Source organism: Primulina eburnea, chromosome 1 (genome assembly GCF_022965805.1).
Source record: "Primulina eburnea isolate SZY01 chromosome 1, ASM2296580v1, whole genome shotgun sequence".
Taxonomy (NCBI): Eukaryota; Viridiplantae; Streptophyta; class Magnoliopsida; order Lamiales; family Gesneriaceae; genus Primulina; species Primulina eburnea.
In genome coordinates, this window is record NC_133101.1 from 64530274 (window position 1) to 64544261 (window position 13988).

General features: G+C 35.3%; 3 protein-coding genes across 4 annotated transcripts; 2 read left to right on the forward strand and 1 right to left on the reverse strand.

Moving 5' to 3' along the window:
• The first annotated feature begins 268 nt into the window (after positions 1 to 268).
• On the forward strand, positions 269 to 4121 carry LOC140841722 (serine/threonine protein phosphatase 2A 59 kDa regulatory subunit B' zeta isoform-like). Of its 2 annotated transcripts, none has more exons than XM_073209365.1 (3): positions 269 to 513; positions 631 to 1894; positions 3328 to 4121. In XM_073209365.1, the coding sequence occupies exons 2-3, from the start codon at positions 824 to 826 to the stop codon at positions 3715 to 3717; spliced, it is 1461 nt and encodes a 486-aa protein (XP_073065466.1). In that variant the 5' UTR covers positions 269 to 513; positions 631 to 823; the 3' UTR covers positions 3718 to 4121. The 2 variants fall into 2 exon arrangements, with proteins under 2 accessions (XP_073065466.1, XP_073065476.1); XM_073209375.1 differs by having other exon boundaries at positions 746 to 1894.
• A 249-nt stretch (positions 4122 to 4370) lies between these two features.
• Positions 4371 to 5805, reverse strand: LOC140841741 (uncharacterized). The gene is made up of 2 exons (XM_073209396.1): positions 5650 to 5805; positions 4371 to 5000 (listed from the first exon to the last, which is right to left on the reverse strand). Exon 2 carries the CDS (start codon positions 4951 to 4953, stop codon positions 4522 to 4524), a length of 432 nt encoding a protein of 143 aa, XP_073065497.1. The 5' UTR covers positions 4954 to 5000; positions 5650 to 5805; the 3' UTR covers positions 4371 to 4521.
• A 4170-nt stretch (positions 5806 to 9975) lies between these two features.
• LOC140841752 (uncharacterized) lies at positions 9976 to 13398 on the forward strand. The gene is made up of 5 exons (XM_073209409.1): positions 9976 to 10461; positions 10905 to 11026; positions 12104 to 12195; positions 12961 to 13047; positions 13143 to 13398. The coding sequence occupies exons 1-5, from the start codon at positions 10076 to 10078 to the stop codon at positions 13248 to 13250; spliced, it is 795 nt and encodes a 264-aa protein (XP_073065510.1). The 5' UTR covers positions 9976 to 10075; the 3' UTR covers positions 13251 to 13398.
• The last annotated feature ends 590 nt before the right edge of the window (positions 13399 to 13988 follow it).

Sequence of the window (13988 nt, forward strand, 5' to 3'; positions counted from 1 at the left end):
TAGAGGCAATAGGTTTACATGTTATATATAAAAAAAAAAAAGCAAAAAAATTTATTTTACGGATCAATTTTGTAAGATAAACTGATAAAACTCAGTAAATATAAGTAAGATCGTCATAAAATTTACATTGTTTCATAAATGATATCATCTGGTAAAAAAAATGGTTGAATTATAAAATATTTTAGTGAAACTTTGTTAAAAAAAAATCAAAATTGATTATTCGATGAAATATATTGCAATGGGCAAACCAAAATAACCCAAGTATCCAGTTGTTGAAAGCCTCGTTGACTAGACGGTGTGCGTTCAAATCCACTCCCACACCTATTCTTTCTATTCTCCACTTCACAGCTTTTGAGGGTTTCTTTTCTGTTTTTTTCCTTTTTAAAGAAGGGGGAGAAGATTGAAGAAGCTTAATTGCAATCAGTTTCTTTCTCGGCAAATTGCAGCATCAGCAGTAGGAATAATCGAACTGCGAAACTACATTAAAACCTCAGTTACTTGTTTCTGATTTGGGTATGATTTTTTCGCTTTTTTGTTGCTGTGATCAATTTTTAGTTGTGATATTCTTTGATTGTGCATAATTATTATTGAATTAAATTGAAATTTTGTTGGGTTGGTGGGATTTCGGAGCATATTCGCAAGCCTCGGTCGAAGGATTTAACTAAGTTAGCTCGAATGATTCAGACTATGATTTCATCTCAATCCTTGCCTCTGGTAATTCTAACTCAAACCATTATATTTCTAGCGTCAGCAGGGCGGCGATTAAAGAGGCGGCTGATTGAAGAATACCGCAAATTCAGAGACACCCTTCAGTTCAGCAAGTATGGGTCCTTCTCGATCTTTTAGCAATGGGACAAATGTCCCAACAAACTCAAACCAAGTCAAAGGATCGAGCTTTGATGCCAACCCCACATTGGTGAATTATGCAGCCGCTTGTGAAGGGTTGCCTAGCTTGCGAGACACCCTGAGCTCAGAAAGAGAGAATATTCTTATAACAAAGTTGAGAATGTGTTCTATAGTATTTGATTTCACAGACCCCACTGCACATGTGAACGAGAAAGATGTTAAGAGGCGGATGCTGCTTGAGTTGGTCGATTACATTTCATCAGTGAATTCAAAGTTCAGTGAGGTTTCCATGCAGGAAATGACAAAGATGGTCTCAACTAATCTGTTTAGAGCGTTACCATTATTCGATCATGACGTTAAACTGCCAGGTGGTGTGTATGACCCAGAAGAGGAAGAGCCGAAGTTGGATCCTTCGTGGGGACATCTCCAGGTTGTGTATGAGTTCCTATTGAGATTTGTCGTTTCGTCACAAACTGATGCTAAGCTGGCCAAAAGATACATTGACCATTCTTTTGTGCTGAGGTTGCTCGACCTGTTTGATTCAGAAGATCAAAGGGAGAGGGAATACTTGAAGACTATTCTACATCGTGTATATGGGAAGTTTATGGTGCATAGACCTTTTATCAGGAAATCAATCAATAATATATTCTATAATTTTATCTTTGAGATAGAGAAGCATAACGGCATTGCAGAATTGCTGGAGATATTGGGAAGCATAATTAATGGGTTTGCTTTACCTCTAAAGGAAGAGCACAAGCTTTTTCTTGTGCGGGCACTGATTCCCCTTCATAAACCAAAGTGCATGTCTATCTACCATCAGCAGCTGTCTTATTGTATCATTCAATTTTTGGAGAAAGATTGCAAGCTGGCTGATTCGGTCATCCATGGTCTTTTAAAGTACTGGCCTTTAACCAATAGTTCCAAGGAGGTAATGTTTTTAAGTGAATTGGAGGAAATCATGGAAGCAACCCAAGCTGCTGAATTTCAGCACTGCATGGTCTCTTTGTTCCGTCAAATTGGCTTCTGTCTCATCAGCTCACATTTTCAGGTCCTATAATCTATCTATTTATGTTTGCCATCCTGCTAGCTTGGTTGATTTTTGGTAAATTTGGAAGAATGAGCTCGAACCTTTGGCATACCATTACCATATGATATGCATTCAATTAGTGTTGTTTTGATTGTCATCAAAAATACATTTCTTGGCTTGCCCCAAGAAATTTTGTTCCTTTTTCAACTGAAATTATTTTTTGTTCATGCTTTGGGTGCATCCTTTTCTTGCATAAATCTCGCATTTTTAAAGGAGAATTGAGGAAGAATTAATTGAAGATAAAATTTGAGAAAGCATGAACGTCACTTATAATAATTATATTACATTGCCTTCAGAACTTGCTGAGTCCTAAGAAGCAGCCATTTTTAGGCCCTCCGGCCTCCATCAACAATAAGTATTTACACCAGTTTTATTGTAAATTAGAATGAAAGTTTTGAGCTCTCGTGTCTGAATTGAGTTAGTTTACTGGGCTGATTTTTATGCTGACCCGAGTTTTGTCTTCAACTTGTGTGATTGTAAACTTATAATTGTGATTGAATATTTTTGAAGTTAATAAGAAAGGTTTATTGAACGATCACATAAAATTTAGTAAGTACTTTTTCAAATTTTGGATGAAATGACCGAGTGCAATTTGTATTTATGTTTAACATTATTGAGTATTGTCATACCATAAGTTTTTCCTTTTTCTTGGCTGAGAATGAAGAGTCGATACTTCTCTGGCTCATATTTAAAAAAAAAAAAAATCTGGTGTTGGACCATGAGGATGAAATTTTCATTACGGGACAGTGCAGGCTCACCCTGTCTACAGTTATTTTTACTTTCTACAGGATATTTCTTGATGAGAATGTTCAAGTTGCACAGCTGTCTTCAAATTAAGCAATAATCAGGAGATGTTGATAATAACAATTGAATAATATATACACGTGGAGGAACAATTGATGGTGAATAAAAGTTTAAAATCCGTGGAAGAAGGGAGTTTGCTTCCGTGCTTGGCACAAATTTATAGCTACCGTTTAATTATGACCCGTTCGTAGGTAGCAGCTCTGTTGCCAACTGCATTTGCATGGAAAGTTTGTTTGAATCAATTAATTTTGTATGGTAAAAAAAAATATCACATATGTTCCTCTCATTAGGTCATCTATGTTACTTTCCGCATATCTTGGTTTTGCGATATCATCTGGCCAGAAAAAATATTCTCTGTCATGATTATTATTAGTTGATACGAAACTAGGAAGAACAAAATAATTTCCTACTTATACCTTTTGAAACTTTTTGATGATTTTCTTACTATAAGAAGACATAAGGATTGTGTCTGAGCTAATAATTTTCTAATATTACTAAGTAGAATGCTGCATTCTTAACAAAACTCAGTCTTTTGTTAGACTTGATTTTGCATCTCAGTTTTAGAGCTCTCTTTTTCCCCCAACTTACAGGTAGCTGAACGTGCTCTCCTGCTATGGAATAGTGACCACATAAGGAATCTAATTACTCTAAACCACAGAGTAATACTCCCTATTATACTCCCTTCGCTGGAGAAGAACGCAAATAATCACTGGAATCAGGCTATTCAGAGCCTAACTCTTAATGTACGAAGTGTGTTTACTGATGTCGATCCATCACACTTTGAGGATTGCTTAGCAAAATTCAAAGAAGACGAGATCAAGAAAAAGGAAACACTGAAAAGGCGAGAATCAATATGGAGGGCGTTAGAAAATGTGGCTTCCTCTACTGCTTTGAGTGGTGAGGCTATCCTTTTATCTAAGTTCCAATCTTCTGTTGGCATAGCTACCACGGCTAGTTCCGAAACAGTTGTGGGTGGTTGAAGATAGGCTGATCATCAAAATTAGGAGATTTAAACCTTTGAAAGAAACGAGCATCGGCGGGAAGGCTAAGAACTCTTCCCCGGGAAAGGGAAGAGTGGGGAGGGGAGGGAATTCGTTGGATATGGGTCTTTTTTTCTTTTGATTGTTGCTTTTGGGTGGGGAATTATGGCTCATTATTTTGGTTTTTATCAGCCATGGGATTCTCATCAGAATGATGTTGGGTTTGGGTAGATGATATGGAATTTCTACATGACAATTATTTTGCTTGGGTGCAAATATTCAGAAATATTTTCCTTTGGTGATTTAACATACATTTGTGTAATTATTTGTTCGTCTTGTTGATTGAATCTGATATTCTGAATGCATTTAATGGTATTTTCCATGGCAAATGTAATTCTTTTTTTATATATATTATTTTCATGTACTTGTGATATAGTTATTTAAAATTGGGCCTAGATACCATTTTGGTGGCTCTGTTCAGATAATTTAGTTAAGTTGAAATTGAAATAATCTGAATAGATCAGAATCCAATGAAGCTCAAATTGAATCGACATTTTTCAATTTAAAAGAGTTCAGGATTTAGAACTTTTTTCAAATTTATTCTAGGAATTTCACACAACGATTCTCTCAAATTTTGTCACGAGACTCGATAATATCCTAATTTTTAGCAATTATTTAATGATTTCTTGCCAAAAGGATCAATATATTGAAGGAACGATACGAAGTACGTACATATTTTGTTTTTTCATAAAAGAAATACCACAGACAATCTACGTTGCATTGAAGAAACATGTAGCATTCATGCTAATCATCACCGTAAGCTCTGAAGCTATACCGCTCCTGATAAAAATCATTGAAGTAAAGATCTGCTTCAAGCCATTTCGGATACCGAATCAAGTCCCCAGCCAAGAATTGCATGTACCGCTTGCTCCCTTGAGGCACGACCCTCACTTCCCCTTCCTCGACATAAACCAGCTGATCGACGTGCCAGTCCCATGGAATCCTGCATTTTCCTGTCTTCCAGACAGACCACCTCGAAACGCCAAGCTCCGATAACCTGTCTTTTGACACCTTCCTTTCCACTCTCACGTTGTAGAGCTCCTCCAGTGACTTCTCTATCCTCATAGCTCGTATGCCTCGACAATTTGCGAGACTGGTGCTTGAAAATTTATGATGTGTCCTGGTTATGTTTGTGGTGAAGGAGGTAAGGGATGGACCCACCGTAATGCTGGTCATTGCGTGTTCTTAGAGTTTGACAACACAAACCTATGGAATGGGTAATCCTGCAGAATTGGCAAATAAACATTCAACAACCAATATAATAAGTTGGATTTTGCACCTTTATTTAATGAAGCTTTTGCCTAAATCAAACAAACAACTGCAACGTAAATTCTTACAGCATCAAGAATATGAAGTTCATGGAGGCCAAAAAGAAAATAATATTTTTTTCTTAATGCTAATCTGCAGTTACTGACACAAAATTATGAACTCCAATACGTTGAAGCTTTGGTGAAACAGCAAACTAACGCCACACGTTGAAGCTCGGATTAACCGATGTTAGAGCAAAGACTTATTTCAAAACCGAATCTTACTGGGTGTGCAGATTCTAAAGAAACAAGAAGTTCATCACTTTCACGCAAATGAATCAAACAAGACTACCACATAAGAATTCAAATACCCATTCCAGGAAAAAAGTAAGAAATGAAATCACCAATCAATTCTATCCATGAACTGAAACAACATTCCTAGTCAGAATCTGGACCAGATATGCGTACACAGTACAGGAATCCAACACTCTTAACACACAAATTCCTTCAATTCGATGCCTAATTTTTTCCCCGGAAAAAAAAGTAATTTCAACTCGGCAATCCCTTATTTTCATGCTCGTCAAATTGCCGAGTAAATTGGAACTAAAAAATGTCGAATTCTTACCCTTCTTCGCGATTGCTCGAAATGAAAAAGCAGGCCTCGTCTTATTGCAAATCTTCAGCTCCCGAAAAGAACAAAATATCAGCAAAACCCACAGCCCGCGTCTATCTGTTAATCAGAGGGGTTTAACGTTTATTCTCATTCGGTCCAGTCTGACAGAAGTAATTCTCGATGAGCCCCTCAATTTCCAGTTAACTCTAAATCAAGTCCCTAGTGTTTTGGAAACGCCCAAACTAGTTTCGAGCAACCATCGTGGATAGGAAATTTATAACATAATAATAGTATTTTAAAATATTATACAAATTTAAATTTATTTTAATTTACTGAAATATATCAAATCTTAGGAAATTTTTGGTGTTGGATTAAATTACACATCTAACTATTTATGACCAACTCAAAACTCTATTTTAATATAGATTTTTTTTAATAAAATAGTTAATTCATGTGTTAAAAACAAATTTTCTATCACTCATTTATTTTAGTTTGTGTTTATATTTCAAATGTATTTTATAGTTCAAATAAAGAATATCATAAACTTCAAATGCACATCCTCAATATTTATATAATATTTCATGTTAACTATGATGGTTCAAGTTCACCAAATAATAGAAGGGTTTAAAATTCATTCTACTTTGTATAACAATTGTGTAATTAAGTAAGTTATGGACTTATAATTTCATCTTTTGTTTTATAGTTAACCATTAAAATATAATCAAAATCCATTTATTTTAAATATATTCATCTAAATGCAACCTTATTTTGATTTTTTTTAATTATAATTCTTCGAATATTTATTGCTTTTATTTATATTTGTAATAATAGTTTTTGTGATTAATTGATTGATCAATTCAACTACTATACATGTGAAAGAGGATAACACACTCAGGGTGTGTTTGCTTTGAATGATAAGAAGTGGATTAATAAATAATCAGCCACAATCATTTGTTTGGTACAATTTTTAACCTTTTTTTATTATCATCAAGGCCCGCATATGGCCCGCACTATACACACAAAAATGGAGATAATTAAACCCTTCCTTGCCAAGTGATTGTAGCAACTCAAAATGTCGGCTAAATTGTAGCAAAAATGCAAGATTCATCCTCAAATAAACAAGAAGAGAGAGAATGAATAGGGGTGAGTACGGTACGGTATATCGTACTGAACTATGGTACCGTATATCATATCGAAAATATCGATATGAAATTTTTCCATACCGATATCGATACCGCGGGTTTTTTTAAAAAATAATTTAAATTTTAAAATTAATTTTAAAACTAATTAAAAAAAAGTCTTTCAAAACTAATGCAATCCGCGTTTACGAAGCGCGGACGCTGCTCACGTGGAGCAGCGTCCGTGCTTCGTAAGCGCGGACGCTGCCCAGATAGGGTTAACTCGTCTCACAGATAAAGATTCGTGAGACCGTCTCAAAAGACCCTACTCTAGAGATATTATGCACGGGATTGAATAGAGGAACTCCCAAACATTTGGCGATCTCAGATGTGTCGATATCAATGGTGACTCATTATTTCGATGCATCAATCGAATCACTGTTCGCGACCCAGGATTCTATTTTATTATCAATCCAATCCCCGTGGATTATAAATAACATATTGCTAAATAAGCAATACCATTCAAAAATTTCCAACTAAATTGAGTTACATACATGTAACGATCCTCTTCTTTATTAGGAAAAGGAATTAGAATCCTCCTGGTCGCGAAGCTTATCCAGGGGATGTTTTTTATTTGCATGATATTCGTCTAAAAAGCCTTTTTTTATTCAAGGATAAAGTTTTTAATCAACAAAGAACCCCAATTATGACATTCCTTCTCTGCCACTTCACACCTCGGAACGCACGTCCTTATAGAGATAAAACAGAAAGGGAGAAATCACTGAAAAAGATAAATCACTATCTAGTACAGACCTCTATTTCCCCTAATCCATAACCCCTTTCCCGATTAACTCTGAGGGGTAGGAGGCTTGGCTAGAGGTTATCGAAAAAAATTTCTTTCTTTTTTCTATAAAAAAAAGATTATCCATCGAATATAATATTGATTATGTCAATTCCATACAATATATGGAATTAATAGAATATATTACATGATCAGAATTTGTAGATTGATCTATAGAATCTATCTTGATTCTAGATTAAAACTTTATAGAATAAGAGATCGATAGTATGGTAGAAAGAAGGATTCATCTATTTCTTTCTTACCATACTATCAAATTAATAGAATACTGCCGATTAAAGTCCCCTCATTTCATTTAAGTTAAGATGCGAAATTGGAATCCTCCTCAAGACGGAATCCTAGGATTCCGTCTGTTTTCAGTACAAAACCTTGTTTAATTCTTGAACGGAACATACAAGAAATTCTCAGATAAAATAAAACAAAATTATCAAATGAGTTTAAAGCAAAAAAACCTATGGACAGAAACAAATAGACCCACTTCACTAAACTTGTTGAAGAGATGAAATATAACCAAGGTATATCTTTTTGATCAGAGGTTGAATCGACCATCAGAAGAAGAATTAGGCCAAAAATTAGGATACATTCTGGAAAAATCAAACTGAGTTACTAACATGCAACCTCTTATTACTTGCATAAATAGTATGGCATCCCAGGCCTCTGCTATCTCTATTTGTGCTTTCTCCTTTTTTTTGTTCTCCTCGAAGCTCGGATATTAATGAACTCTATAGAAGAGTTATCTCTCTTTAACAGAATATATCATTTCTTGTTACGGAGCCCGTAAAGGGGTTGTGGATACTTCAACAGCCTTCGATGGTTATATGGGTATCCAAAGTACGAACATGATGGATGTTTGTTGTCCCAACCATTCTTTTAGTATAGTGACCCTGCTGCTGTAAAAAAATATGCTAGACGCGCTCAATTGAGTGAAATTAGCGACGATTTTAATATGTCGCCGATTCAAATGAGCGACGGTTTGTAAAAACCGTCGCGGATATGATATTAGCAACGGTTTGTGGGATAAATTCTGTCGCTAAATCTTCCGTCGCGCTTATGTGGCTGGAGCCTCCGCGCTTACGAAGCACGGACGCTGCTCCACGTGATCAGCGTCCGCGCTTCGTAAGCGCGGATTACATTAGTTTTGAAAGACTTTTTTTTTTAAATTAGTTTTTAAATTAATTTTAAAATTTAAATTATTTTTTTTAAAAACCCCGATACCGCACATTCGGTATGAAAAAAGTTCATACCGGTACCGTACCGACACATAAAATTTTGTCGGTATACCGAAAAAATTGTCGGTATATTTTCGGTATACCCACATTTTTTCGGTATACCGAACTTAAATTTAAAAAATAATAATAATATAAAATTATTTTCGATATTTCGGTATATACTGAAATACCGAAAAAAATATTCTGTACCGATACGTATACCGAAATTTTCGGTATGCCGAAATTTTCGGTAAGTTCGGTATTTTTTTCGATACGATTTTTCGATATTTCGTTATTTCAGTATTTTTTCAAACTCGTTTGAATGAATTCAAAAGTTAAAAGACTCTGCCAAATTAAAAATATTGTTCCAATAATGTAAAGATTATTTCTCAAAGAAACAAGACGGCAAGAGTCCGAACTATTTTCAAAAGCAATAAAAACATTGTCCTTCATTTCAAGATTTTCGCCAAAATAATTCTAGAATCCCTTAGTTCAAGATTCTTTTCATGGAGTGAGTCTCATGTGAGACTGTTTCACAGATCATAATCTGTGAGACGGGTCAACAATACTCATATTCACAATAAAAAGTAATACTCTTAGAATAAAAAGTAATACTTTTTTATGAGTGACTCAAATAAGAGATCCGTCTAACAAATAATACTCGTGAGACCCTTTCACATAAGTTTTTGTCCTTTCCATAATAATTGAAGAACTTATCCAAATAAATATTTAAAAAATGGTAAAAACTTGTGTGAGACGGTTTCACGGGTCGCATCTTATTTGAGTCATTCATGAAAAAATATTAATTTTTATGCTAACAGTATTAATTTTTATTGTGAATATCGATAGAGTTGACTCATCTAACATATAAAGATTCGTAAGACCGTCTCACAATAAACATACTAAAAAATACACGATTCCATCATAGATAAAGATATATTTGTTGATAACAAATATTATATAACAGAAAACCAATTGCTTCTTCTTTTTCACTTGATTTGCAAGTCGAACAAACCAAAAAATCGGATATTTAGAAAAATAAATCTGTTCAATTATATTAAAAAAAAAAAACTTCACCCCCAAGAAAAAATAAAAAATGATCGGGGTCCAAGGATCAATCTCTTGTCAAAATGTACAACCTTGTCCGAAGCAAAGTCTTCTGACATGTTTCCTCGGAGAACAAATTTTGTTCGACATATAAAAATTCCAAATATATATTTTTGACCAAGAAAGAAGAAAGATCGCAGGGAGAGATGAGTTTCCTCGCGGGGAGATTAGCAAGCATAGAGGGCGCTTATTTCTTGCAAGAATCCAAACAAACCGTAACCCGATTCCTTCAAAACCAAAAAAACACCAAATTACCTAAACCAATCGGAGAAAACAATGAAGCTGGCGCATCATCATCCATAACAAATGAAACTACAGCTGATGTTCTTCCTGAGGTTTTGAGGCACTCTCTGCCGCCAAAGATTTTCCAGTCTTCGCTGGATAATTCGAATTCTTCTTCCTTATCCACAGCCTCGAAATGGGTCCTGCAATCGAACCCGAAAAGCGGCAGGGTTTCAGTTTTGTCCGCTGACGCGCTTAATCCTCTCAGGGCTTATGTTTCTCTTCCCCAGGTCACGTTTGGACCTAAAAGGTTTGATCTTTATTTTGATCTGTAGTTTTTTTTCCCTGTTTTGAATTTCGATATATTTATATGGTTTTGGGTTGTGTGGAACAGTGGATTGTGGAATTGTGCTTTCTTTAATGAAGCATTGCGTTAATTTGTACTTAATTCGTCATTCATCCTTCACATTTTCATGCTCGCAAATGCTCTTTGATTCTTGATACCGGCCTCATGGTCATATGTGTGCAATTAGAATTTTTCAGGGCGGCACAGCACTGTAGTCCTGCTCCAACAAAGGCCGGTGCCAAAATGTCGCCCGGTTGGAGAAGGACTAACATCATCTTATGATGGCTTCCCTGAATCCACCATCTCTAGCCCCGATTGCTTGGGGATTCCCGTTGCAAATGCTGTTTTTTTAACTGTCGAGTGTTAAACGCTGAATATTTTCATGGAATGAAATGAAAGTGATTCAGGTGGCAGCTGCCTAGTATGGAAAGCTCGATTGTACCATCAACAGCTAATGACTTAAGACATGACAAGTACACACCTATCAATCCCGAGAAGTTGAAGGCTGCAGCTGCAGGGCTTTCTCAAAGTAAGGCGTAGTTATAAATTCAGTTATGGCGTACTGAAATTCATTAGAGTGTATACAATTAGATTTATCTGGTTCATATGTTTTAGCAATCTAATTATGTGATTTCAATTAGGTTCTCTGACTATTGATTATCAAAAACAAAATAAAACTTGATCCCATCAGAAGAAATTATGTCACAGGTGGGACGGAAATGTAAAAAATATAACCTGAAAACTCGTGGGATAATGGAAATATGAACGCTGTTATTCCACCAAATGTCTTGTTTTAGGTGGTCTGTATCCCCTCTTCCATTTTAAAATTCACCCTTCACTTGCAACTATTAAATGCCTTATCTTTTTCGTCACCAGGATTTTAAGTTCTTTGAGGGGGAAAGAACTAACCCATGGATCATGCGCTTAATCCTTTATAGTCACAGCCCAATGAAAAAACTTCTCAACAATTATTTACATCAATAGAGACAGCTCAGTAAATATGGACCTTGGGACATCACATTTTATTTTTTGGGCGGACTATCTGAAATTTCAGGCATTAGTTAGCTGTGACAATTAAAGTTGCAGAATATGGTTAGAAAGCACTCATGTGCCAATTTTTGTACTCAAAATTGTTCTTGATTAGCAATTCATGCTTCAACTTTAGTTCTTGACATAGCAAGCTGAGTTCAACTTTGAGGTCTCAATTAAAACATGAAATATAAAGTTTAGAAATTCTCAATAGTAATTCATTACGTTCTGCACTTTGTGCTAGACTGCCTTGGTAAATTTGATCAGCATATGTATATAACAAAAATGCTACTGATGATTATGGACAATCCATTAATTACTTCATGCTTCTGTTTTGGAGTCGATCTAGAAAATGAATATAGGGTGGGTACAGGGACAAACTATAAGCTTTCTCAATGCGTATATATTGGGAAATGAAGGAAGAAGGGGATGGATCACCTCTGTTAAATTGGATATAAGCGAATGATGGTTCATCCATTTTCATGATCTTGGAGCCCTTTTTGTCATAATCTATATTTAAAGAACTCTTTTTTCCTCCAAGTTTATTTATTTCTGTTGTTTTTTCCTTTTATGACAGTCGGATCAGCTTTTGCAATCGCCACCGCAATTGTATTTGGCAGCGGTGTCTTGATCTTTGGGGTTGCAGCATCCAAACTGGAGGTGCACAATGTAAGTATAGATTTCTCCCAGCCCTTGAAAAGGCCCCTGAATGAATCAATTAGTTTTGTTTCTTTATGCTTTTATTGTTTAGGCCTCAGCGTTTTATACTTTAACTTCTATGATTTTCATGGATAACTTATTAGTTTATAAGATTTTCTTGGATAGCCTTTCTCGAAACTTCCTCTGAAATAGCTGGAAGTGAGGTATTTGGCATTTGATTGTTAAAATAAAATGACGAGGAAGATGTTACAGCTTATTTCTTCCATTAAGAAATTCTTGGTAAAATACAGGTGACAAGCTTGGAACATATAATATATATTCTGTGGAGGGGGACATCAAGTTGATGATTTGAACTATAACGTTTACAAATATAACGAGTGTCCATTTCTTAGATCCTTGACTAACGAGGTCGTGCTTGAGCACGATAATTGTGTCTGTTCATAACATGGTTCATTTTTTGTGCTTCTATCTGATACTATATGTTATTTTATTTCATATATCATCCATCGTCTGTGGAGATTAATGTATGTTCTTGCACAGATATGAACATGCTCGCTCGAACACCTACATAAGATAGATGGTTTGAACGAAGTTACAGTCATTTCTATATGATATCATTTGAACGTAAATAATATGAACTATGAGTCAATTTGCTGAGGTCTTAGACACGAATACCTGGAACAGATGTCCCAAGTCGGTGATCAAATATTTTTGTCAGCACCTGTCCCTCGCTTGCTCTTTCTCCTTTTTCATGGAATTTCTCTATCTTGTCAGACTGATGACCTGCGGACTAAAGGGAAGGATTTCTTTCAACCAAGGTTTGAAACGATTAGGGAGCAATTGGCCCCATACCGAACTTGGGTACGTGTTACATGAAGATACTCTAGGTGAAAGGAAATAGTAATGGCGTAAAAAATTGCTGATCTTTTTTGCATTTATATGTTGTCTTATTTTAGACCGAAGACATGTCAAAGAAATGGCATTTGGAAAGGGAAGAATCCTTCAAAGAGAGACCTCTGATGAAAGAGCTGTCTAGGACACTCGGTTCCAAGACGGCCACTTGAGTGTCTTTTGTAATATATGTCCTCCATTGAAGTGCAGAGCAATGACTGTTGTACAAAGATAATGAAATAAAGGACACTGTGAGATGTGTGTGCACTTTCGATTAAAATTTCTATTAATAGTGTTGAAGAGTCTCTAAATATTATATTAGCTATGTTTGTTGAAGAGTCTGTAAATATTATATTAGCTATGTTCAATCTTGGTTTATCACTTTAGCGAGTATAGTTAAGATCTTAAATTTGGGTTCGTTCGATCCTACCTGTGGGGCACTGCCCCCACAAGATTTAGATGGTCCAGATTTAACCACATTTGTGATTTAAAAAAAAAATAGTAGATCCTATGTACTTGTGGCTAAATCTGGACATTTGATCTACACATGAGGGTACTGTCCCCACATGTAGGGTGAAATATTCGAGACGGAGATAGGAAGTTCGAGATCCAGTAGTATCTATCTTCTGTTTCATCTAAAATATTCATGATCTATAATAAATAAATAATTTTATAGAGGTCATGAAAATGGATGATATATTTGTTTTTTTTCCAATTAAATGGATAAGTGAAGATAACATGATAAGCCATACCAACGCTTTTTTCCCCCACTCAAAACTATGAATTGAATGATGTTCTTCGAGTCTGTGCCGAAAATTTTAAATGCACAACTTTGTTTAGAAAAATCATACATTATAAAATATTCTCTTCTTTTTTAAATCAGAATCATGCATTTTTATTTTTAATTAATT